Here is a 26,427-nt window from a genome sequence, read left to right as displayed (position 1 = left end):
AGATTGGCCTGGGGATGGCAACCCCGTGCTCATGGCCTGGCTGTGCATCGGTCAGGGAGTGGTAAGCAACTGGATTCTGCATTACTTGTTCTGTATATTCTTTTATAATAAGTATTATTTTCCTTTTCTCTCCCATGAAAATGTCTGTATCTCAACCCACCAACTTTAATTTTTTTCCTGATTCTTTCCCCCATCCCACACAGTGGGGACTGAGCAAACATCTGCATGATGCTCAGCTGCCTACTGGCTTAAGCCACAACAGCAACCTAAGACCTTCCTTTTTCTGGTCTTATAATTACTTTCTCAAGCCCAGGGGCCTCTCCTTTCTCTAATGGGATTTATTTCACCCTGCTGCAGAATCACAGATGCATACTAATATGATAGTTTCCTTCTCCCAGTTCAGTTTGAGCTAATAGATTGCTTATAGGTGTGTGAAAACCTGGCTACTGGTCACTGTATCACATCTAACTTCCTGATCGTTGCTGATGGCATAATTACTCTCTTACATAAAAGAAGACTCCTAAGCAATATTTCTAAAGCTCTGAATGATGCTTGCAGTGCTTTTCAGAATTTAGTATAGAAGAATTTTAGGTAGTTGAGACTCCACCAAATGCAAGATTGATTTTATTATTATTATTATTTTTATTTTTATTTTTTAATTGCTGGCTAGTAAAAATCACTTTGAAAAAGGCCAAAATGACAAAAGACCAACAATAATTACTTAAATAAAGTTCCTAGTCCCAAACAGGAGGCAATATCTTCTTACAATGTGTTTCCAACATTTTCAAGAAAAAACCCAAACCACTAGATATAATGTCAGATTCTGTGCGTACAAAGGGTATTTTTACTTAGTGAACTGTCTGCTATAGCTTGAAAACCATCTGTATGCACAACAAAGACTGTCAAAATTCATTAAGAATAAGATTATTTTAAATTAACAAAAGTAATCTTCATTTTTCCCACCACCCATTTGCACTTCAGAAAGGAAGAGCAATGGTGCCTTTGAAATGAAGGCTCTTCTGTTTGAAAGTGAGTATTTTTATGAGGAATATTCTGTATAGCAAAAATTTGTCATCAAAACCACTATTCACAATACCTCAATGTGCTGCCAGAAGTGTCAAAATTGGTTTTGGCTGGGATTAAAATAATTTTCTTCATGGTAGCTAGTATGGAGTTATATTTTGGATTTTCCTGGAAACAGTATTGATAACAGAGATGTTTTTGTTACTGCTGAGCAGCGCTTACACCTTATAATATTATTATTTAGTTATGAAAAGACCTTCATATCCATTAACCAAGCTGTAAACCCAGCACTGCCAAATCCACCACTGACCTGTGTCCTTCAGTGCCACATCTACATTTTGTCTTTGTAATACCTTCAGGGATAGTGATTCAATCCCTTCCCTGGGCAGCCTGTGCCAGTATTGGATAACCTTTTATTGAAGAAATTTTTCTTAATATCCAGTCTAAACCTTCTCTGGTGTAACATGAGGCCATTTCCTCTTGTCCTGTAACTTGTTACTTGGGACAAGAGACTGACCCCCACCTGTCCCCACCCTCCTTTAAGGCAGTTGTGTAGAGCAGTAACATCCTCCTTGAGCCTTCTTTTTTCCTGGCTAAACAACCCCAGGCCCCTCAGCTGCTCCACATAAAACTTGTGCTTCAGCCCCTTAACCTGCTTCATTACTCTTCTATGGATATGCTCCAGCACCTCAAAGTCATTCTTGCAGTGAGGAACCCAAAACTGAACATGGGACTTGAGATGTGGGTTCACCAGGGCTGAGTACAGCAGAATGGTCACTTACCTGGTCCTGCTGGCCACACTATTTCTGACACAGGCCAGGATGCATTTGGTGTTCTTGGCCACCTGGGCACACTGTTGGATCATGTTCAGCTGCTAACAACAAGCACCCCCAGGTGCTTCTCCCCTGAGCTCTTTTCCAGCCATTCTGTCCCCAGCCTGTAGCCCTGCATGGGGTTATTGTGACCCAAGTGCAGGACCTGGCACGTCATCTTGTTGAACATCATTTTGTTTGCCTTGGCATTTTACCCAGCCTATTCAGATTCCTCTGTAGACCCTTCCCACCCTCCAGCAGATCAATACTCCTTCCCAGCCTGGTGTCATCTGTCAACTGATGATACCCTCACACAGATCATGGATAAAGATTTAAACAGAACGGGCCCAAGCACTGGGGAGCACCACTGGTGAGGGGCACCAAGTGGATATAACTCCAGTCACTACCCCTCTCTAGACCCAGCCATCCAGACAGTTTTTTTACCAAGTAAGGAGGGCAGCTGTCTAACCCAAAAGTATCCAGTTTCTCCATGAGAATGCTGTTGGAAATTGTGTTGCAGTCTTTAGTAAAGTCTAAATAGAAAACAGCCTTTCCCTCATCTTCTAGTCAGATTACACTGTCATAGATGGAGATCTAGTTTGTCAAGTCAATCTGCCTTGTATAAACCCACACTGGCTGGGCCTGATTCCCTGATTGTCCTGTGCGTGCCATGTGATGGCATTCCAGAATATCTGCTCCAGGGCTTCCCCTGGCACTGAGGTCAGGCTGACAGGCCTGTAATTCCCTGCATCCTCTTTCCAGCCCTTGTTGTATTTGCTAACTTCCTGTCACCTGTGACCTTCCTGGTTAGCCAAAGCTGCTAGCAAATAATTCCAGGGTTCATGGGTTCAATCCCCATATGGGCCATTCACTTAAAGAGTTGATGATCCTTCTGCACATTTTCCAACTCTGATTATTGTGTGATTTTGTAAATTATGGAAAGTGCTTTCGTGAGCGCTCCTGGGATCCCTTGGGTGAATCCCATGCAGCCCTAGAGACTTGCGCTGATGTCATGTTCAGCAGATAAGGCAGGGGGAAGACAGAAGAAGTGGGGGATGTTCAGAGTGATGGGGTTTGTTTTCCCAAGTTACCATAAAACATAACGGAGCCCTGCTTTCCTGGAGGTGGCTGAACACTTGCCTGCTCATGGGAAATAGTGAATGCACTCCTTGTTTTGTGTGCACACTGCTTGTGTGCATGGCTTTTGCTTTACCTGTTAACTTGTGGGTTGAGATAAAGACAGTTTTTCTTGATGTTCCTCTTCTGAGTCTCTTCCCCATCCTGCTGCAGGGAAGGAGCAAGTGACTGTTTAAGTTTAGTTGCTCAGCTAGGTTAAACTCTGACAGCTGTTCAACAGCATAAAATATACTTTAATTTGTATTTGAAGAGAGATGTCAAATATATTACCTTATAGACACAGAGGATACCCTAAAAATAAAGCAGTATGCGGAAGTAATGAAGCTCAACTGGTAACAGTAGCTCATCACATATTTGTCCAATATTGGTTTTTAGTCTGCACAAAAAAATCTTAAAAGCTAAACAATCAAATGATAATGGAAAGTTTAAAAATGGGAGGTTGCATGAGAAACATTATTGCATATTTAGGTATATTTTTAAATCTCTAATTTTATTTCAAAGAGAGAGAGAATTAAATTTTTTACAAAGTTGCCAGTGTGTTAAAGTTAACCTGCTGGGAATGACTTTTGGTAGCTTGTGATAACAGGTATAAATTATAAGTTTCATGGTTATAAACAACCTGTACGTGGATGTGTTGCATCTACTATGCAGAAGAGAAATCTTCTTTGCGCTTCTGCATGTGTATATATGAAATGTTTTGGATTTTGTAACTGTAAAAAGCCATTTTGCCATTTAAAGTCAGTATCACTAAGCCTCAACCAGCAAGATTATACTCTCCAATCCACATTAATAATTCAGTGTAAAATATCTTCACGAAGCTTGTAGTCCTGTCAGAGATAGAAAGCGTTTACATTTTCTGGATTCATTACATTAAAAGCAAAAAGTATTTGTATGCTGCAAGCATTTGCAAATCTAGTCATGGTGGATGTGTTATGAAATGAAGACTATAATTTTGAACCTAACCCTGCATTATCACTCATGTTGATTTCTGTGGACAGTACTGTAACAGGCAACTTGTGATAAAACTGCCCTGTCTGGACAGGTGTTACGGGTGAGGACAAGTGGTAAAACCTGAATCCCAAACCATATTCACTTCTGATCTCCATGTGGGGTAGGAGGTTTGCCAAAAACATTGGGTTTGGTCCCTCTTGTTAAAACATGTTTTAGTTTGTTTTTCATTCAGTCCTTCTGTTTTTCTCACATCTCTATCTAGTGTGCCCTGCCTGACTAGGGTGACAAGGGCTGCATGCAGATGTGTTTCTACTGAAGTCTGCTTTAGTCAGAATGACCAATGAAAGATGGCCTAGCTGCTGTTTGTCAAACCCATGCAGTCATATTTGCAACACAGTAAGTCTTTTAAAAGCAGAGGCTTATGTCATCAAGTCTTCCCTTGAACTTTTGGATTCTCTTTAGAAGCACAAAGCTTTGTCGTGCTGTAGCAAAAATTCATATTTAGTAACTGTTAAAACCTTTGAACATAAAGTTTAATAATAACATTTGCAGGAATTAAATGCTTCCATCGAGCGTGAGTGCTTATGGCCTAAACGTGTTAGATGTTCATTACCTGATACCTAAGCTGGGACTGGGGTTTGCCTCAGAACAGGGGCTGATTGCAACAAACACTGAACAGACGTAGTCAGTAAAAGCAGAAAAAAGTGTTCTGTTCCAGAGCTTAAAGTTTCAAAACACAGGCCTGAAGAGGAGTGGGAAATGGGGCAGAATGTGTCACCTGTACTATCAAGGTTTTTTTTCCCATCTCTTAATAGTTGCTAATTTTTTCAGGAATGGGGATCTGTCTCAGGATTCACCACTGGTAGACAAGGATTAGCCAAATTTAAAGACAACTAAAAGAGAATGTGTGCTGCAAATAGTCTGGAGGAAGAAGTGGGAAGCATGTGTAGGAAGTGAAGCTGTGAGGAAATGGAGAGCATTAGTGGAATGGGAGGGCAAAAAGGGCAGGGAACTGAGAGACAACCCATCCTACCTGCCCCACCAAATTGTTATGGCACCTGTGTTTCTGCTCAAGCTTCTTGTATGACCTGTCCTGCTGGCTCAGGAGTCTTCTCAATCTGATGATCTGGATTTGTTTAGAAATGTTGGCCCTCATAGGGGAATGATTAAGGCATGTGGCTGGAAGTGGTTGATCACAATGGACTGGAGGATGCAGAGGCTTACAGGGTTATTATGACTCTGCCAGTGCTGGGTCCTTCCCACTGCACCCTGCAGTGGTGTGAGGAGTTGCTTCCCTGTCTGTTCTCACATTCCCTTCCTGCAGTGCTTCTCCTCAGCTATTGAGGTGGCAATAAGCACCTATGGTTACTCTTAGTGGTAATGTTGGGGGATATGCAGCATGCTATCAAGCAGGGACAGCTTTCTCAGTGATTCCTCTGCTAATAAGTTATTTAGGAATAAACCCCAAGTCTCACGGTAATGTCTTTATAAGCCTACTTCAGAGCTGGAGTTAGTCTTTTGAATGCTGAAACATTTTCTGTTCTTCAAATCAACAGGCTCCTTCCACTTAAGCCACCAAAACTGTATTTTATTTTCATGCTTGCTTTTGCTACAAGTGGAGTACGATTGCTGGGGTTGTGTATGTAGGGTACTGACTTTCACTTCTTTTTTCCCTGAGTGAAAGATTGCCGTAGACCAAATGTGTAAACAGTTGACAATGACACCTCTAATCCTGATAAGAAATTTGGCCATTTTCATTACTAAAGGCAACCATCTATGTGCAAAACAGAATATCAGGTGTAAATGAAGAAGTCTTGTATTTTTCTTGAGCATAGTTTGGTTTTTGTGGTTTTGTTGGCTTTGGTTGGTGTGGTTTTTTGTGGTTTTTTTTTTTTTTTGCACAGGAATAAACTAACAGTTACAATCTTGACTCTTGCTCTGTGTGCCATAGTAGATTTTTTATAACTGGTGGTCTCAAAGAGCTATACAAATAAATGGTATTTCTGAAACTAATTGTAAGCATGTTCTGATTTAGGTAAGGTTTTCCTTATAGTCAACAAAGCCAAAATTCAAACTGTTTACAGTTAGTAAGCCACAGCATCAGAGTTCTGATCCTGCACATTTTTTCAGATCAAGCAGTTAATCAGAGACTGGAGCACTGAGTGCATACATTCTGCTCATTGTCTCTACAATGAGCAAAACAGTATTTTATTGTTCCATGATGCAATGTGCAAAAGAATTTAGCAGGGTCAACTAAATTTTGCGTATAGTGAATAAACGAGAAGGATTATGTCAGTCCTGAACTTGTAACAAGTGTTATCTGGGTTGCAATGAGTTAATCTTGCCTTTACTAACATAGAAGCACAAAGGTGAGGCTGTGCCTGTGCTGACCTCAGTGCAATCATTTAATGGCTGTAGCATTCATTTCCACTAATGCTTTCAGTGTCAGTGGAGGATCAAAGAGAATCTGGCTTTCTGCTGGCAAAAGTTCTGCCTGAGAGCAATACCCCTCCCTTCCAAGACCCATTTTGCAGTTTTCACATATACTGCATTATGTTGGCTCTTACTATTCTGTATGCTTCCTGTTACATGGTTCCAAACTGCTCAACTCTTTAATACAACAGTCCAATCATGCCCATTAGCTCTGACAGTTTTCAAGAATTAATATCTAAGGCTACTACAAGGAAGGGATACCCTCCTCTCCTGCTCATACAGTAGACCAAGGCAGAGACAAAGCCCTTGCTCTGGGCTTTCTACAGCATTACCCTTTGAATTTTATAGCAGCCTTGTCAGAAAAGCTTTGTCAAAGTAGAACACTGTAAGATGTGCCTTGGGATAGTCCTGTTGTGGTGAGGCAAGCTGGGTGTGACCAAGTTCAGAGCTGAAAATTGTGGCTTCATGTTGAAATTCTATGAAATATCCAGCTTTTACCTCAATAATAGAGTTAACAGTAAAGCCTAGTTAGTTGTTTAGAAGTTATACTAATCTTCAAACACAAAACCTTCTATACTGACATTGAGTGGCCTGAATGCCTCTTACTGTTTAAAGACTCTGGTCAGCCCTTATGATGGATTAACAAGGCACTTCATTGGAAACCCAATAATCAGTGATCATCACGAGGCTTCATAGAGTTTGCAAACCGAGCACACTGCCAATTAGTAGTCTCCATGTATGTGTTACTTCCAAAGGACTAATCTTCAAAAATCAGGACAAAGAAAAGAGACACAAATCAATTGTGAGGGACCATATTTTATATAAAAATGTGAATGGAAATTAGGTCTTCAAGACACATTTATTGAAAGATCAGAAAGCTGCATTCTGTCATCTGTTTTGATGGGGAAAACTAGTTTCCATAAGGGTTTGAAAACAACTATTTGATGTAGACAATATATGCAAGTGTTGAGGGAACTATGCATAGCAATCAATAAAAATAAATTGCTCTGTAAACTGATAACAGGAAGCTAGAAGTATTAAGGAAAATCCATAGCAAATAGTTTCTGCATGTACTTGCAATAAAAAATAAATCATAGTGATAGCCTAGGGTCTCCTAAATTGCAGTTCATAAACTGTTAAAATAATTTTTAAGAAGCTATTTGGTGCAAGGTTTTTGTTTGGTTGTTGTTTTGGGGCTTTTTTGGGTTTTTGGTGGTTTTTTTTTTAAGTGACTTCAGGAGATCAGCCAAGAATATTGCTCCACTTGATAGCAACTGTTCTTTTTTTGTCAGTGTGCTTTGTTCATCAGGAAGGAAATGTTTAAGGTGTAACTTATTTGGCAATTAGTTTTGGTAAAATCATCAGCTGGTTGAAAGGTGTACAGTTTCACCTGGGGATGTCATACACTATCTACCTGCCCCAATCATGAATAGAGAGTCAGGGGCAAACACACTTTTATACTGTTATAGAAATATATGCCCTGAAGCCAGGGCTATGTGTTTAAATTAGACAAAAATTCCTAGTATATAAAGCAGGGAGCACATTAGCATGCTATATTTCATGTCAGGCTTATTTTATTATTTTCTACATGGTTTTATTTCAGTATCACTTTGTAAGTGAAAATCTTTACAGTTCAGTTTGGGCTGAAATTTGTTCTGTGTAGCTTCCAATTTCACTGGCATCCCACTAGTAGCATTCAAACAATTTAACGAGAGTCTGCCTTTCCAGTTTTTGGATGTAGGTCCATCCTAATATGTGCAGTTTTATTTTGGTATTGGACTAACATTGGAGGTCATTTAATGTTCTGCAGATTGAAGAGCTGTAAGTAGAAAAATTCATTGTGAGTAGTATGTCAGGAAAAAATTAATATGAAAACAACATAACAAAACAACAACAAAAAAAAACCAAACAAAACCCAACAATCAAAGAACAATCAAAGCAAACAAAAAAACCTCAACAAACGCATTCCTTTGGCTATGATTTTTTTTGATTATGTATATGGTTATGGTGTATCTGACAAAGCAGAGGATTTTTCAGGAATGGTTTTTACATGGGAGAATAAGCCTGTTCTCTTTACCCCTGATGACCAGCCCATTCCACACCTTTGGCTTTGGGCCGTGGTACTTTGCACTGGCCACACACCATCTATTGGCCATATGAGCCAGCTCGACGTGATGCAGGAGTACTGTACACCAAGTGCAAGGTGTGAGAAAGCGACCTCTGCTATTAGCAGCAATGGAAGAGGCATCGAAGGAAATCTGACCTTGAACTGGAAAATTTTAGGGGAGAGAGATTTGCATGAAATATTTTAAACAGGATGCCTCAACAGGAGGGCACACTTGTTGCTGCCACCTCCAAACGGATCTGCCAGCGCTTCGGGAAACTTCTTCCTTACGGGAAACTCCTCCCTGTGCCTGCCCCAGTGCCCGGTTCAGCGGCGGCCGGACAGGCCCCGGCTCATGTGGGGCAGGCGGGGCGGGAGGCGGGCGGAGCGGAGCAGACTGGCCGGGCCGTGCCGAGCCGAGCGGGCCCAGAGCGCAGCGCCCGCGGAGGCTGCGCTGGGGCGGGAGCCGCGCTGCTCGCCGCGCCGGGCCCTGCATGCCGGGAGCCATGGCCGGGGAGCCGCTCTCCTTCCGCGCCTTCCTCGACGGCCGCCCCGCCGGCTGCGAGTACGGCTACGGGCACGGGGACGGGCTCCGGGCGCTGCGGGACCGCGAGTTCCCCCGGCTGCGAGGTACTGCGGACGGGCGGGCGGGCTTGGGGCGGGCCGGGGGCGGGGAGGCCCGGGCGGGAGGGAGCGCTCTGGTACGAGGGAGCGGCGGCAGGGGCGGGGACGCTGTCAGCAAGTGCTGGGCTCAGCTCGCTGCGGTGGTTTCTGCGGCACGGGGAGGAGACAAGAGGCAGCTGTCGCTCTCCTCCTTCTCCTCCCTATCGTCCCTGTCCTCCTCCCTCCGACACAAAGGCCTCAAAGGTGCCTTGGATTCAGTAAGAGGATTTCGATATGGATATGAAGAGCGGGGTTGGGAGGTGAAGGAGAGACATTATAAAAGTACATCAACCCATGTCTAGTCACAGCTTATCGTTAGACAGGTGTTTGTGAACTACTTTTACTCTTATAGGTTACTATCCCCCCAGCATTAAACATCCTCGTGCATACTACTTCAAATATAATCGTGATGGTTATATGACAGTAATTTGTCTGGTTTGAAGAAGTATCAATGCTTGTTGTGATGGTGTTCGCAGGGGTCTTAGGATGAGGGAAGAGATGAGAATGTTGACTCCATGTTTCAGAAGGCTTGATTAATTATTTTATGATATACATTATATTAAAACTATACTGAAAGAGTAGAAGAAAGGATTTCATCAGAAGGCTAGCTAAGAATAGAAAAAGAAATGATAACAGAGGCTTGTGACTGACCGAGACAGTCCAGACAGCTGGACTGTGACTGGCCATTAATTAGAAACAACCACATGATCCAGCTGTTGCATTCCACAGCAGCAGATAATCATTGTTTACATTTTGTTCCTGAGGCCTCTCAGTTTCTCAGGAGAAAAAATCCTAAGGAAAGGATTTTTCATAAAACACGTCTGTGACAGTTTATGGTATTGGCACTTCAAAAATCTTATGACAAAAAGCCCCAGGTAGAGAGTGGAGTAACTAGCATCAGTTTGGATGCCCTATAACTGTTATTTAGGCCACTCTTTCTCTTGACAGGTTTGCGTTGCTGTTCTTTTTATTTTTGTAATTTCACTGAATTTTGGTGATTGGATCCAGGAGTGGGCTTTCTCATGCACAGGTGTTTAGATTGAATGGAGGTATACTTGGCTTCTAGAGGAATGTGAAAAAAACTTCAGCAGCACTTTAAAGAACTTGAAGATTTAGTAAGTTAGTGTCACAGTGTATTATTAGACGTAGTAGTTACATCAGTGAAAGTTTGAACACCAGAAGTTGCTTCTCCAAAATTTAGGCGTAAATTGTGAAAAGTGGCTATTTTGTTACTGAAATATTGTTTAGGCCTTTAAGCAGATGAGTTTTTAAAACTCCCAAGAATCAGGCTCATTTCTCAGAGGCTCCCCAGTTTTGAAATAAAATGTATCTGTTAATGAATAATGTCTGGTGGGTTAGTCTGGTTCCCAAAGCGAGGTTACTGCAAAGGCAGAGCATTAGGAATTTTTCTCCATTTGAAAATGGTTTTGCTAATGTAGTCTTCTGAGTTGTGCAGCCTGCTGAAATAAGATGTAGATAACTTAGTATATTTCGAGAAAGAGATGAACAACTACAGGGTATAAAATAGAATCTTCAGTTATGTTAGCTAATTGAAACTACATAATCATGTGATCACCTATGGTAAGGTGACCTAGGTTGCAAATTCCTTCTGATTTCCCCCTTGGAATTTTAACATGTTATCCAATCAATGAATTGTCATCCATTCATCTTGCAAGCTTGTCACCTCTGTGAGGAAACTCCGTGTCTGCGAGGAAATGTAACTGATTGCTGTGCATGCACGTGGTGTCCTGTCTGGGACACATTTCTGGTCAGGAACTGGTGCCTTCAAGTGATCCCAGCAGTGCCAAATGAAAGGTGCCCAGGGACAGATTCCTAGGCTAAGTGTCCCCTGCCTAAGACATCTCTTGGTCTCAAAGCTGACTAATTGGACTGGTCCAGGACAGACTCCAGGAACTCGCGGACAGCAGAGCAGTGTGGACAAGAAGCATGCTGCTTTTATTTATTTATTGGCCTCCTTTTATTTAGCTGTGTATCCCCACTTGCCAGAGGTCTCAACACACTGATGTTGATGTAATGAAAAGTCTTCTAAAGCTCTCAATTTTGTTGTCTTGCAGAAACAAGGCAAAGGGTGACTAATGTACAGGTTGGTCACAGCAATAGTAAATAATCTTCTCTAAGTGACTTACAAAAATTAGCATTTAGCTGCTCAGCATTTTCAGTGGCCTACCAAAACATGCAGGTTGCAGGAGGAGGTAGAAGTTTTACATCTCTGGTGGCCTTGGATCAACTCTTTGGGTAAGTCCTGATTGTACAAAAAGTGATTCATTTTATGAACTTCTACCTATTCATGGTGTTGATCTCTGCTCTGTGTCTCCCTACTGCACAAAGCTGCTGTAGTTTTGTCCCTTCTAGTAAAGAGAAATCTTAACTAGTTCCACTGGGCAAAAGAGAACGTGTGCTATTTTAGGGAGTTAACAGGAATAATAGAATCATAGAATGGTTTGAGTTGAAAGCGACCTCAAAGATCATCTAGTTCCAACCCCCTGCCATGGACAGGGATACCTTCCACTCGACCAGGTCACTCAAAGCCCCACCCAGGCTGGCCCTGAACATCTCCAGGGATGGGGAGTCCACAACATCTCCAGACAACCTGTTTCAGTCCCTCACTCCCCTTATAGTAAAGAATTTCTTCCAAACAGCTAATCTAAACCTTCTCTCTTCCAGTTTGAATCCATTCCTCCTTGTTCTGTGAGTACATGCCTTTGTCCTAACAGTACATGCCCTCTCCACCCCTCCTGTAATGCTCCTTTAGGTACTGGAAGAGGCTACAAGGTCTCCCAGGGGCCTTCTCTTCTCCAGGCTGAACAGCCTCACTCTCTCAGCCTGTGCCCTGTTTATTTGGTGCATGCCTTAAAGATCTTTGGTTCATTAAAGCTGGTTAAAAATCCAGATTTTGCTGCTCACGTTTTGTATGAACAGAATTTTTTCAGTCCCCTTCTAGATACCCATGAATTAAGCCTAATGTTTGATTTAGGAATTGTCTTTTTTTATGAGCCTCATGTGGTAATAATTATTGCATATCAATGTATTCACTTTTTCCTGATTACTAATATTTTGTGGCGTCCACTAATGACATACTGTGCAAACGCTGTTCTCTAGGGAAGGCAGAAATCTTTTCTGTGTTACAGACCATTTCTTACATGGTGCCGGTACTTGTGTTGTAGCTTTAGTATGAATAGCTGCACAGGTGCCTGTTGAGCAGAAGATGCAACAGATCTCTGGAGGGAGCACCAGCTTAGCTACCAGCCATACTGTAAGCCAGCATTTCTCAAAGGTGGTCCACCTGTGGTTGTATCAAGTCTTGGGGAGTTTCACTCTTAGCTCCATCAGAAGGAAAGTAAGGTTCATACTCAGTGTGTTGGGGATTTCCCCTTCAGGTTTTGTGAAGAGATAAAAAGAACTACTTTACTTCCTTAAATCAGCAGGGGTCTGTCTGTTTTGGCACAGAAGACTTACATTTTCCCTTTTAAGCCAAAGTTTATCTTCGCTTCTGTAATTCAAAGGCTGTTAGCTGATGACTAGAGCAGCCCTTTCTAAAAATATATGTGGAGTCTGTGAAACAGATCGCTGTTTCACAGGCAGCAGTGTATGTGCAATATGTGACCTTGACTTTAATCTTGTGAGCAGTATACCCTTATCTGCAGTGTAGGATTTTAAATTGTGCTTTAGAAAAGGATAAAGAAATCAGCAGGATTTTATAGGTTCTGTTGTTAAGTAATGGGGATGAATATGCTTCTGTGATGTTTATCATAGCAAGGAAAATACCAGCTTCAGTTTGTATCATGGTTTTAAAAAAGAAAAAGCTGACATGTGATTTGGACACAGCATTTAATCACAAGATACCTTTCCATTTTAAGTTATGTGCCAGTATTCTTGTCCAATATAGCTGTGGTAGTTCAGTGGGAGCTTTCCAAGAGCACTAAGCAGTGAATATCCATCCTCCAAATAAAAAACAGGATGTAATAGGAATCAGGTATTATTTAAGGGCTACTGGCTGTTTAAAGATAGTCTTTAGGTGAGCTTGAGATGGACTGTCCCATTTAATGTCAAATTGGCCACTGCCCTGTACTTCAACATCATTCCTTGCCTTAGTAGTATGAACATTGGTGATATGTATGATTACATACAACTGACAATAATAATGAAATTTGTCTGTTAAACAAAAAGGAAAGGCAGACTGAGCTTTGAGTAACAGAATTGGCCTTTGTTTCTTTGAGACTCAAATAATGTCCCATAAACTGATCACCTATATGAAGGCTTATTGTACTATTCAGTTAAGGAATAGCTGGGTTTGGGATCTGACCTTACACAAAAATAAGTCTTTTTTACTCATATTGCTGGTACTTATTTGTGTGGTGACTTTTCCTCTTGAGTACAAGAATGTGAAAAGCAGATCTCTGTGTTCTGCAGTTAAGTCCTCAGCAGCTCGGTTAGCAAAGTTCATCTCTGTCCTCTGAGAACAGAAAAGTCTGTTTTGTCACCTTTAGGGTAATCTAGGGTTTTTTTTGGGTGAACTTCAGAAGTAAGAAATACATTCTGGTGTGTCAACTCAGAGTAATTTTGTTGATAGGTAGCTGATGCTCACACTTTATGAAACTTGTGAAGATGAGTGGACTGTGAGCCTCAAGAGTCGTGCTCACTTCTTGATTGCAAATGTAGGTTTGCCTTGTCAACCACAAATTCTACCAGTCTTGTGCCTGAGGCTTTTTCTTTATTTTGGAAAAAAAAGAACATCTTTTGCATCCTAAAAATCCTAAAATGACTTCTTTTGGGGGAGTTGGTTTGCTTGTTTGTTTTGCTTTTTGTAAGACCATTCTGTTCAATCTGGTAGCTATCTTCTATATGTGTATGTGTTACTCTGCTGACTTCTTAACTATTAATAATTTTTATCTGTGGATGAATCTTTTCCTTTTAATCTCAGTTTTTTCTTATTCTTGAAGACTAAGTGACTGAGTTTTCAGCAAACCTTTGAGTTCTTTGAGCAGTTTTGGGCTTTGACCAAGGAGGCAAATTTGATCTTATTCTGTAAAAACCAGTTTGATAGTGAGGGATAAGTTTATTCTAATTAATTTTTGTTTGAAGACTATCATAAACCAGAAACAAGGCATGTGCCATTTTATGGTCAGGTGCAGTGCTTACTGTGAGTTCCCTGAAGCACACCCACCCATTGCTGGCCAGAGTTGCGACAGCATCTCCAGAAAGGACAAATTATTTCTCCCACATACAGATACTGGCATATGTTAGTGTTAATCCAGTGCTTGCCTCTCCCACACAAAGGCAGCAAAAGCAATATGTAGGGAAGGATGAGGCTGCTTTTTGTTGTGTCAGTGGAAGATCCTGTGTAGCCTAGAAGAGATGCTAGTTGTGCTGGAGAAAAAGTCTGAATTTCCTTATCTCTAGCTCATACTGAACAGAGAGAAAATCTTCTAAACCTTTCCATTTGATGTTTAAAGCTAAGAGCTCCTCTTTCTACCGCTGTTGAGACCTTTCACTCTCCTCAGTGGCTGTGAGATCTCTGGTAACCTGCTCTTGTTCTCTGTAGCCTCTCCACCAGAATATGATTTGATTTTGTGAAGTGTCTATTTGTTTTTATTTGGAAGGGAAAAGAAAGCAAAAAAATTATCAAAGGGAGCTGCTGTTGGACAGTCTGAATTGCTAGAAGGCATCTGGGAAGATACGTTCAGTGGGTGGAGAAGGTGTTGTGAAAAGAAGCTGTAGTATGGGAAGTGTAACTGCACAACTAATGACAATTTTTTTGTAAAAATAAAAATATGTATGCTCATGTAAAGCCTTAACGCTTCCTGGTGATTTCAGGTCAGCAGCAGTTATCTATATAAGCTCTTATCTAAAGAACTGCTATCAAAGAGGAAACATGTGTTGACCATAAAGCGTGTTTATTCCCAAATGCTGTAACAATAGCTGTGTGTTAGTTTCAGATGTTTTCCTCTGCCTACACAGAAGTAACAAGGTGTGTTAAGGAATTCCTTACGTTGCATTTCAGGGTTCATAACATGGTCTACTCCGTGCAGGACTGATCTTTCAGTTGCTGTTAATGATGGACATAGCTCTAAATGAAGAGTAGTCAATGATATTGTCATTGTAATATTTCAGCATGGAAAACAGTTTTAATTACTTTGAAGTTTAGTCAGTGGAAAAAAAAAAAGAAATGTGGAGCAGGAAAGCAAAGTCCCAAACTCTATAAACTTGATACAGGTGACATGAACTCCAAATATTCAGTGGTATTTTAGAAATAAATAGTTAATTGGTTGAGACTAGATTCTTTACAAGAATGAATAATTATATATAGACATGAGATTTTTTTAAGTCAATATGTAGATGTTAAAAAATATTAGATTCAGGAAGATAATTTATGGAACTCCATAGATGCTGCAGGGTATCAGCTACCCATTTTCTAAAAAGTTGCACTTTTAATTAAAAGATACATTATCTTCTAAATTAATGCCTGTACAAGATGTATATTGGTATTTGAAAGTATTGAAACAGGCAGACGTTCTACTTAGAAGAGCACAAGATACTTTTTATCTCTTACTTAAAAATTGGAAAAGTACTAGTGTCTTTTTCCTACAAAATACCACGTCAGTGGTGCTTTCTGCTGTAGGCACACAGTTTGTGGTGATTGGGAGTGGGGCTGTGGTGGAGCCTCATCCTCACTGGGCTGCAGCTGTCCAGGACAGGTGAGCAGCATTGAAGGTAATGGGACAGGGAGTGCTGAGGTGTGCTGACCAATCACCAAAGGGCACAGAGGGCACACATGTGTAAGGTATGTAAGATGAAGGGTATAAAAGGTTGGATTGAAGAGCAATAAAGGACTGCAGATGCTTGAAGTCTTCTTTGGTGTTGGTTGTGCCTCTCCTGTTTGTACTTTCTTCCTTCTGTTGCCTTTGCATCCTCTTAAATTCTTCTGTTTGTCCTCTTGGGTTCTTGTGATGTTGCTATATGTGAGATGTGTATTGATTTCTTCCCAACCCATTTCTATATGTTTCCATGTGATCATGGATTTTTTTTTCAGTGTTAAATATAAGATTATTAATTAAAGAGTGTGTTTATGTATGCTTCCAGCAGAAGTGATCTGCTTCTGGCATTCCTGCACTTATACTGGAATTTCTTCTTCCAAATCAGAACCTGGAATCTGATGCCCTTGAAATTTCCATTAGATGTTAGGGTAGGAATTCCCATTTCTGCACTGCTTGTTAGAATTCAGGGGTGTTCCCTGTGTAAGGACAAACAGACAAATGGAGAGGTGAGAGGTCAGCTTTTGTTGATCAGTTTGATTCATTGCATGCCTGGTATCAGAGAGATGCTGCAGAGGCATTCCTTGGATGAGAAGACACTGTCATTGAACTTAGGAAAGCCACACTGCAGAACACTGCCTAGTAAAAAGCAGTGATATGAGATTGATAAATGTGTAGACAGCCCAATATGTTTGGAGAACAGGATGGCAATAGGATGCTTAACTCTGAGAGGATATTTAGGAAGTAAGATGAGCGTCCAAATGCCTCAGGCTTTTTATAACTCATGGTTCTTGGCCCAAGCAATCAATGCAGATGTTATACTTTGTGTGACACTAAAGTACTTTGAAGGTGAGGGGTTTTTTTGTTTTGTTTTTTTTTTTTTTTGCTTACTGAACTTGAAAAGGGGACTGAAACAAAATTCTTTTTAAGAATATGTTAGCTTGAGGTTGGTATAATTATATTTTTTGCTGAAGTTAATCATGCTATTAATGTTACCACATCTGCATATTGAGAACAACTGACTGGTTTCTGTCACAATTAGGAAAAGGGTGGTGTCAAGACTGAAGGTGTGGGACAGTGAGGTCAGAGTTACAGAGAAACAGGCATAGTAGGGCAGGGAGGAGTAAAGACAGGACACAAAGCATTTAAAAGTCAGACTTAATTAGTTTAATTGCGAGTGAGTCAAATTGTTAGGCTCCTGCCAGTATTTTTATCAGCCCAGATAGATCCTATGCCTTTGTGCTCTTTGCCCCTTCACCTTCTCCTCTGCTGTAGAGAAGTGATGGTCTCTGAGATGCCTGCAGTGGGGATGTGACCCCAGCTAGGCAGCTCTTGAGAGAGTGGCATGCAGGAAACTGCAAAGTTGCTCTTTTTTCCCCCCAGTATGTGAAATACATGTATTAAGCTGGGAGGCAAGGCTTACTCCTCGACAGTCTTTTATTTCTCCTTGCTTTCAGCATTGTCCTGACTCACTCATGGTTCCTTGTAGCAGCCATGGGAATATGGCTTTCACATGAGAAGTAAGAAACAGATCTTTCTGTGCTCATTCAGATTAGTCCCTGGAGCACCAGGATCTAAAATGCTTTTAAAAGAAAGCTAAGAGCATGACTGGACAGGGGTTTTGTCACAGTATTTCTAAAACAGAGAGATGTGATCACAAGGATGTGATATTTTGGTGACATCGTTAGCTGTGAGGGATGATTATACAACTAAGCTTGTTTCTTCTGCCAATGTGCAAAATAATGTTCCAAATTAAAATTTGGAAAGATGACAGGAAGCTTATTTGAAGAAATATTCATTAATTAAATTAATGGTGTGTGAATTAATTTCATTACTGCACAATTAAACACCAAATATCACTGTGTGTACCCCTTTGCAAACTTATGAACGGGTCAGGTGAAGTTACACAGTCATCAGAAAGTTTCTCCTCTAATTTCTTCTGGAGGAAGAAATTGAAGCCCAAGATTTTTCACATGTTTATGTTCATGTCACACAGCACATTAAAGATGTCAAATTCAGTAACTTGGAACTGATGATATCAGCAACGGGTTTCAGCATATGTTGCCTTTCTTTAGAAAAAAAGGAAGAAAAAACTTTGTACTGCTGTTGAGTAAAATACCCTCTTCATCTTCTGTGCTATCCATTTCCCAATTTATTGAGGAGTGTAGCTTATTAAATGTGTCTCTGAGTTGCATTTTTATTATTTGTATGCCTGCCTATAATTTATTTTAATGTTAAACAGTTAGAATTGTCTAAAAACAAAATGTTACTTGGCTGCTCTGGCAGAATGCAACTTTCTTTAAAACTGTCATCATCTTTGATTCATCACACACTAGGAAAATATTTCTTATATATTTAATCGATTTAGGCATGTGTAAGCCCAGTGAGCAGAGTGACATTTCTTTTCATAATACCTTCCCCGGTCTCAGCTGTGATGGACAATTTCCTTTGATAATGCACCTTGCCTTCTCATGAGACTGGATAAAAAAAGCTAAATGAAAGTGGATACCTAGCAAGAATTCCCTACGTAGCAGACTGAATGGCCCAAAATGAAAGACTGCATGAAAAAGAACTTTTACCATCCACAGACATGTTGCTTTCTCCTCCCCACACACAAACTTGCTGGTAATGCTTAGCTGGGAAGCTGACCAAACTAATGTTCAGACAAAACTGTAGGTAGGTAATTGCACTCTGTTGTTGGTCATAGAATTTGTGTTCACAACAAATGAAGTGTTTGATGAATGAGTTAATTCCCGAAGAGTTGGAATTGGCTGCTCAGGGAGGTGACAGAGTCACCATCCTTGGAGGTGTTGAAGAAATGGCTGGATAGTGGCACAGTGCTGTGCTTCAGTTCACAAAGTGGGGATTGGTCACAGTTTGGAGTCAATGATCTTGGACATCTTTTCCAGCCTTAAAAATTCTGTGGTTCTTTGATATCATGGAAGGTTGTCATGAAGTGTAGCAATATGATAACGTTCCTGTTCTTACTTCCTTAGCATGGATATTTAGTGGCAGGTATAATGCTGCCAAGACAGCCTCATATCACAAATACAGGAGGACTCTTTGCCCTTCTAAAAAGGAGATCATTTAATACCAGTATAAGTACATGAAAATATGTGTCATTTAAATTCATCAGAAGTGACTTGGAAGACTTGGACTACATAAGAAATAAACTAAAAACCATGTAAGCTATGATTTGGGTAGCATGAAATTACATGCAAGAGACATTAAAATGCAAAAATAACCTTTAAGAGATAACTCAGAAAGTGTACTTTTAAGATAGACTGAGGAAATAAGCGTGTGACACCTCTGAACTGCACTGCAGCTCACTTTTTCTGGGGACACAGGCAGCTCACGTGACTGGGACCCACAAACTCCTTTCCATTTAGTTTTTTCCATTTCTGGTGTGACTGAAGTGCAAGTCCCTGACAGATTTTTTTCTGGTAATGAAATGAAGCCCTCTTTTTACAAATCGTTAGTGTTTTAGTCAACATCTTATCTTCTGTGAGTTGTCTTAGTATCACTCCAAACTCACTAAGATCAGAAATACATAAGGGAGAAAACTGTGACAGTTGTAAAAGGAAAATCACTTTCTGTATATATTAAATATCCCCAAAACCAATCTTAAATTGCAAAGCTGGAGTCTTGGTGAGAATCAGTCGCTGGAGTCTTGGTGAGAATCAGTCTTCCCTTCCCTTCCCTGCCCCTTGTCTTTGATATAGGTCTTCTTGAAACCACAGCTATAAATCTGAGGCGTTTTTGATAAATGAGTTGTGTATTTCAGTAAAACTATTCAAAATTCATGCTCAAGTGAAATTCTAAACTGGAATTTTATTAAAAAGTCATAGCACCAGCAGCTTTATCTGTCTTTTGTCCTTCAGGGTCACTTTCAGAGTAATAGGTTAACTTGTCTAATGATCAGAACATTAATGATTTTTTTTTCTTCTGCAGAAAGAGTAAAGGTTCTGATTTTGGGTTACATGGAAATTTAGCTTTTCATCAATTAGAATAGCAGCTATTGATGTACTCAAACATAGCTAATGGCTCTATAGCATGGAGGAGACTACCATGCATTGAAGTGGTTCTCCTATAACAGAACACTGCAACTGTAATTCCAACGTAAAGAAAGTCTATTCCTTGGGAAGCATCTTTTTTCCTTTCAGATACTAACAATTAAGATTTGTTGCTGTTAAATATTTTCTTTCAAAAGAGTTGATCAATAGTTCGAGTCACTTCAGTTACATTCCTCAAAGCCTCTGTAAAAACCCTGAGCTGAAGAAAGGGGTAGGGCATGAAGAAGGGAGAATGGGGCAGATGTTTTGGTCAAAAAATAAGCTTTTAAAATATTCATTATTCCTGTCACAAAGAGCTGTTTCAATAGTAAGTTTAAAAGCTTATTTTAAAGTTGAGCTTTAAACTTTCCATCCTTTATTTCTGTAGAGGCCTAAGCGTATTTGTTTGGAAAATAGAATTTAAACTGATCTTTAGTCATGAACTACGGATTGGAAAGAAACCAAACTTCTGTGAATGAGTGAGAAAGTCATGATGGGATTGTTAGGAGCTGCCTCATGTTCAAGCTTGGTGAAGCTCATCTGCAGAGCACAGGAAGCCTCACTGCACCACAGGGCTGTGGAACCAGGGCTGCCTTCTAGGGAGCACTGACATGGCCCCAGCCTCTACTGATCCATTGGGAGAGACTGGAGGACAGGAGAGGAAACCCTTCATGTGGCCCTGAGGGCAGCCTCCTTGAGATGTAGGCTGTGTAAAAACAAATCATCCCTCCATTCCTTGTTTTTCAATATCATCTTGCCCACAGGATGAGGCTACTCCAGTAAAATGTTCTCTAGGGGTTGAAGCCATCTACTTCTCTCTCTTACAACTCATCCTCTTGGTTGTCCTTAGAAGCCTGTATTAGTATGAGGTTGAGTACTTCATGAATGATGAAAAAGTATAAATTCTGGTGAGTTAGTTCAATATTTTTGTGACTTTCTTTTCAGTCTGGTGTTTTTCAAGGTTTGGAGAAGTCTTCCCCTCTCAGCCTCCCCAGTGTCAAATTTAAAAACACCAGCTTTTGTTGGAATATTTATATCCTGATTAGCAATAATGAAAGGCAAATCAGGCTTTTTAGATCGTGGGTGCTAAAGTTACCCATTTAAAAAAAAATTATGAAAACCTCCTTTCCTTTGGATGTTGAGTTCACAGTGTGTAATGCTCGTTTGAAGGCACTCAGTTGATTATCCAGGCTTTGCATCACTGAGCGTGACAGCTCCTGTGAGATTAAAGGGCTGTTACCATCAGAACTTTATTCAGTTTTTCTTTCATTTCTGCATGTACAGAGAAGGATAGGTGTACTTGTAAAGTGTCACAAGGATTACACTGCAATGCTTTCTGGAGAAACTTCAGTGCCACTGAAGTGGGGGAAACAGTACCAAATAATCTCATGACAGCTGTCATGTCTCCAAAAGTGTCTGATCAGATCTTCAAATCTGAGTGCTGGATACCTTGTGGATACATTTAGTCTCTAGTATCCATCACTTCTGTTTTCATCCATTCTAGTTGTAGGAATGTGATTAGGCACTAAACTAATCAAATAGCTGTTAATTTGCAATGATCTCTCCTCAATCTTACATATGAAAATATTTATAAAGAGTGGGGCATTCAGAAATTTTTGGGGAAAACCTGTCTTTGCCCAGTTCCCACTTCTTCAAATGCTTCCTAAATTTTATGTTTAGAGAATGTGTTGTGTATTTAAAAATTATTTGGATTGTTACGTGTATTGAAATAGCATCAGAATTTCTCAAATGAGTAAAACTGTTATTTATAATAAAGCTATAAAAATCTTCTAGGTATGAGGGGTGAAGTATGGAAGGGAGTCTGTTGGGTCTTTTACTTTAGTGCAAGGGATTCTGTGTGTATGTGGTGTTTGCTTGATTGGTTGATTTGTTTTATAATCTGGCTACAGAATTTGGGGTCATTCTATTCACTACATGTCTCCTTTTTTTGGTTGGTTTGTTTGTTTGCGTATTCTTTTTTTTTTGGTGGGGGGGCTTTGGATAGTTGGTTGGTTTGGTTTTTTTTGTTTTGTTTTTTACTGTAGATTGAATTTCCCCTTAGCTATAGAACAGAAATAGCTGAATCTAGAGGAGAAATTTTACTGATTAGGTTCTTAATTCAAGTGAGCTATAGCCAGTGTTGCATATGTTGAGCCTGCTTCACTGCACTGTGTATTCCATGTGGAACGATTCAGAAGAAAACAGCAGTCTAGTCTAACATATAGTCTCTGGGTATATGTTGGCTGGGGTTCCTGGCTTGTAGACAGTAGTATATTAGAAAAAAAAAGAAACACTAGAGGAAAAAATGTATATAGGGAAGAATCTATTTCTATCAAAACTGATTGTTTCTTATTGTGTTTCCACTGAGCAGTCATTGCAATGCGTATATATACAAATGTAGACAAAAATTTAAATAAATGGGCGTCTCTCTAAATCTGTGAATTTTACTCTCACTGTGGTGAGAACACAAAGCATCATCTTTCACAGCAGAAGGAGGAAAACTGTTTCAAATTGGAAGGGGAGTAGGGGAAAAAGAGCACAGAATAGGCATGGGAAAAATTTGCCCTTAATACCTTTCTTCTTGTCTCTCAGTCAGAAGAAATGGGAAAAGTGAAGCCCTGTAGTTTGCTCTGTAGTAAAAAATAAAATACTCTGTATACACTCTGCAATGACTGATCTGACAAGGTTCACTTATATCCTAATTTTCTGTGGAGGCAAAGTACCAGATATCTGGTGTCTGTACAAAATATTGAGGAATACTTGTATTCCATGTTGAAACAAACTTCCTCAATGCAGTTATCTCACATGAAACCAGCATTCTGTGCAGCTGATTGCCTGGCCTCTTTCTTCGTTTACTATTGGGGAACCATTAATTTTGTTATGGTGGTGATTATATGACATAATAGGGATTGTTTGTATTCCAGTATTAATGGCACAAGTTTGGAGAGGAGTTTTGGGAAGTAAGTACACCTGGAATGAAACTTGTGGAACCAATTGTTGTATGCACTGAGTTAGATGCATTCTTTGAGTTACCACTGTTTCAGGGTATTGTGACCCATATTTTTTTCCCATTAGTTCTTTGAATTTTTAATAGTCTTATTTGGAATGTGGTGGGTGGATTGAGATATCTTACTGAATCAGGTTTACAATAGTTGTGATCTTACAGTTCCTTAGAAATTGGATCATTCTTGAGGTAGCTGTAACTAAGGACACAAATGAGAGCATGCTAACATGCTAGTTTTAAAATTAAACTTTTTATTTAACAAGTTTGATTTTGTTGTTCCTTTGCTTAGAGGTATGTTCCTTTCCCTTACAGTTTCCAAAGCACTAAGCCCTACCTTAGCCTTTCTGTGCTCCACTAGGAAACTTTACTCACTATTTTAGAAAGTGGTGTTGATGTATTCAGGTTTTTCCTGGTGAAAAATGTTCATGCAATTTTGCTAAAAATAAACAGATTTTTTTTTTAATTTTATTTTAAACAGAAGTTTATTTCATCTCAACAAGTAGCTTTAGAATGCAAGTTATGGGAACCAAATGTGCTACTGTTGCCTTAAACATACTTGCTTTGGAGGAATATGGTAAAAAAATCTCTGCAAGCACAAATTCAACAAAAAGTAGAAATTTTGAGGGTATAAAAAGAACTCATTGCAGAAGCTCAGTACTATTCTGAGATGTCACCTCTAGTTACAGCAACTCTATATACCTCTAGTCTAGTCTGAGGGTGTGTTTCAAAATTAACAGTGCATAAGTTAGCTTTAAAATAATAGCAAATTACGATTACTTTTCTAATTATGGTAATACTGTTCATTATTAATTAGATAATTAATTGTCATAAATAATTCTCACCTCACATAAAATTCCTTTCCATCCTCACTTCATGTTATGGATTCAGTTCCTGAATTTCTTCACTTGTGTAACTCTTCTGTGTCACCAGACATTCTCTGCCCATGTAATGATGAGGGTGTTCAGCCATCTGGTTTGTACAGCATCTGTAGAAATGGTCTGTAAAGAAAGAGCAGCCTTTGGCCTGCCTAAGGAATTCCAGCAGCTCTAGCACTTCCATGTGACTGTGCTAGTTATGGAGGAGGCCCCACAGAGGGAATTGCTACCCATGCCTGGAATCCAAGTGACTGTAGTCACTTCTGGAAGCCTATATGCCATCTGTAGTTTTATCTAGGTAGCATTTTCAAGCATTTTGTCTCAGAAGTTGAGTAAGATATATTATATGAATGTTGTGTCTGGTCTTATCATTTATTCAAGTATTATGCAGCTTGTGGGGGAAAGCCTTGGTTTTTAAATGCATCATGTTTTCTTAGATGCTCTGAGGCAAAGTGTAATAGCTGGTGTTGGGGCAGAGTTGAGAATTTAAGCACAGACTTCAGAGATTAGGGAAACTGGAATATTTGTTTTTCCATGTATAATATTTTACTCATTTTCAAAGATAGTCTAGTGTTAATGAGACCACTTGTATATAGTACTTTGAAGAATTTATGATGAAATTATAATTCTCTTTAATTTTGAAAGTTATTAGTATTGAAAGAAGCCCTGTGATTGAGAGAAATTATATTATGAGCCTAGTGAAGCTTATAGAGCTGGGATGATGTAGTAATTGCTTTATTGCTGGTTCCATTAAAAAAAAAAAAAACAAACAAAAAATGAAGAATGGTGAAACTCATTTTTGTAACCAAAGGCATCCAATGTAAGGTTGCTACCAAAAGTTAAATTCTGTATATTTATATCAGTAGTGTCAGGCTCTCATTGGGTTTTTATGATGCTCAGATATTTATATCTCTTGGTACTAACTTAAATTGGACTAACTTCAGTGGTGTTCTAAATACTATTTTCATTTAAACACAGAACATTCTGATAAACAAAGATGCAAAGGAGTAGTTGACTGAGTAGACTTGCATTGAGCTGAGCAGGATTTGAACTCAGTCCCCAGTACTGGAATTCTATAGTGGATGAAAATTTATTCAAATTAGATGCCTGAGTCTGCAAAAATACTCACTGGTAACTGTGGTTATTGTATTGTTACTGAAAGTTGGTTTTGTTTTTGTTGAGTGTTGATGATGTTGTGTAGATGTTGATTTTAATTGAAAGCAAATGTGATGGCTTCTAGGTTATGACTTTGCCAAAAATATCAAAATGTACAATTGGAGAAGCGCTAGAGAAGAGAAAGTGGAAAAGAGCTGTAAGGGAAAAGAGTCTTCAGGCTCACATCTGCTTTTCCTTATGCTCTGCTAGGAGAAGCAACAGGAAAACACTAATTATCCTCTAAAGGGGATACTTATTTACATATATTCATATACTCATCTCAAGACTGTGTACACAGGCATATTTGTGCATATTTTTAAATAAGCTATGTACAATATGTGTACAATATGTGCTAGGAGGAAATAAAGAATCACCTGGATGTTTAAACACACCTCTGGAGCAGTTCTTCATTTGATGTAACTGACTCTAGTAAGTTGATTTGTGTGATTTTGAGATTCTGTTACTTTTGCCTGTTATTACAACACTCCTACTCCTCTTGTCTATGGGTTATTACAAATGCACTTCTAAAATTGATACCTGGACTTTTAGAGAGTGCATGTATACCCTAGAGACTGAAAATGTTCTGTAGGTGCCAGATGAAGATACAGCTGTATAAACAGTCCAATGCTTTTGATTAAAGAAAAGAAAATTTCACTTGTTTCAAAGGTCATTTGGGTTTCTGTGAAGTGTAACCCAGCTCTTTAACTTGGCCTGGAACCAGAAAGGCGATCAGTGCAGTGTGTTTAGGAAGTGCTGGTTATAGTGTTTTGTTATTGGTTTAAGTCAGATTTACTCATAATTACTTCAAAGGCTCTGGAAACCTTGACGTGTGTTCTCATGTTTGAGTGGAGTTTGTTTCTCTTTGCAGAGTTGAGGTCTCTGTGACCTGAAGGCAAAGTTCTGCTGTGGTTATTCACTGTAGTACAGCAGAAATGCAATCAGACTCTGCATGGGGTCATTTCGAGTCACTGGACTTTGGAAAAGACTTTTTTTGTTGGGTTGCAGCCCTTGGAGTTCAGAGAGCCTATCCTCTGAAGGCACAGTATCTGTACCCTGTGCAATGTAGTGCCTCTTGAAGGGCCACAAACTCCTCCTTCTAAACAGCCTCATGGCAGTGTCCAACAGTGGATTGTTGCTGCCCAAAGTCAGATTCAAAGTAATCACCAAATTTTCAAAAGTTGTGTCACACGCTAGCCATTCTTTAAGGAAGATGGTTCTAAATTACATGTTTTTGCCAGTAGCCCAAGAGATTTTTAGTTTCTTTTAGAAACCTTAAACAGGGACATCAGGGAACTTTAAAATAAATTGAGTATTTGGAAGCTGCATGCTGTTATTCATATTTAAAGCAGGTCTGTTAAGTAGGATTTCTATCATATACTGCTGTTTTCAGACCTACTCATTAGCAAGCTGGTATTTTTGTCAGAACTAGTTCAAAAATCTCTACA

At 39.7% G+C, this 26,427-nt stretch overlaps 1 protein-coding gene across 1 annotated transcript in view; it reads left to right on the top strand.

The window, feature by feature from the left end:
• Positions 1-8,966: 8,966 nt before the first annotated feature.
• The window catches only part of MOCOS (molybdenum cofactor sulfurase), a 209,349-nt gene continuing 191,888 nt past the window's right edge, over positions 8,967-26,427 (top strand). Inside the window, exon 1 of the mRNA XM_054517392.1 lies at positions 8,967-9,090. Coding sequence (XP_054373367.1) covers positions 8,967-9,090 — 124 coding nt within the window. The remainder of the gene's footprint in view (positions 9,091-26,427) is intronic.

Source organism: Molothrus ater, chromosome 1 (genome assembly GCF_012460135.2).
Source record: "Molothrus ater isolate BHLD 08-10-18 breed brown headed cowbird chromosome 1, BPBGC_Mater_1.1, whole genome shotgun sequence".
Lineage (NCBI taxonomy): Eukaryota > Metazoa > Chordata > Aves > Passeriformes > Icteridae > Molothrus > Molothrus ater.
This window is presented reverse-complemented; position numbering and strand designations above follow the sequence as displayed.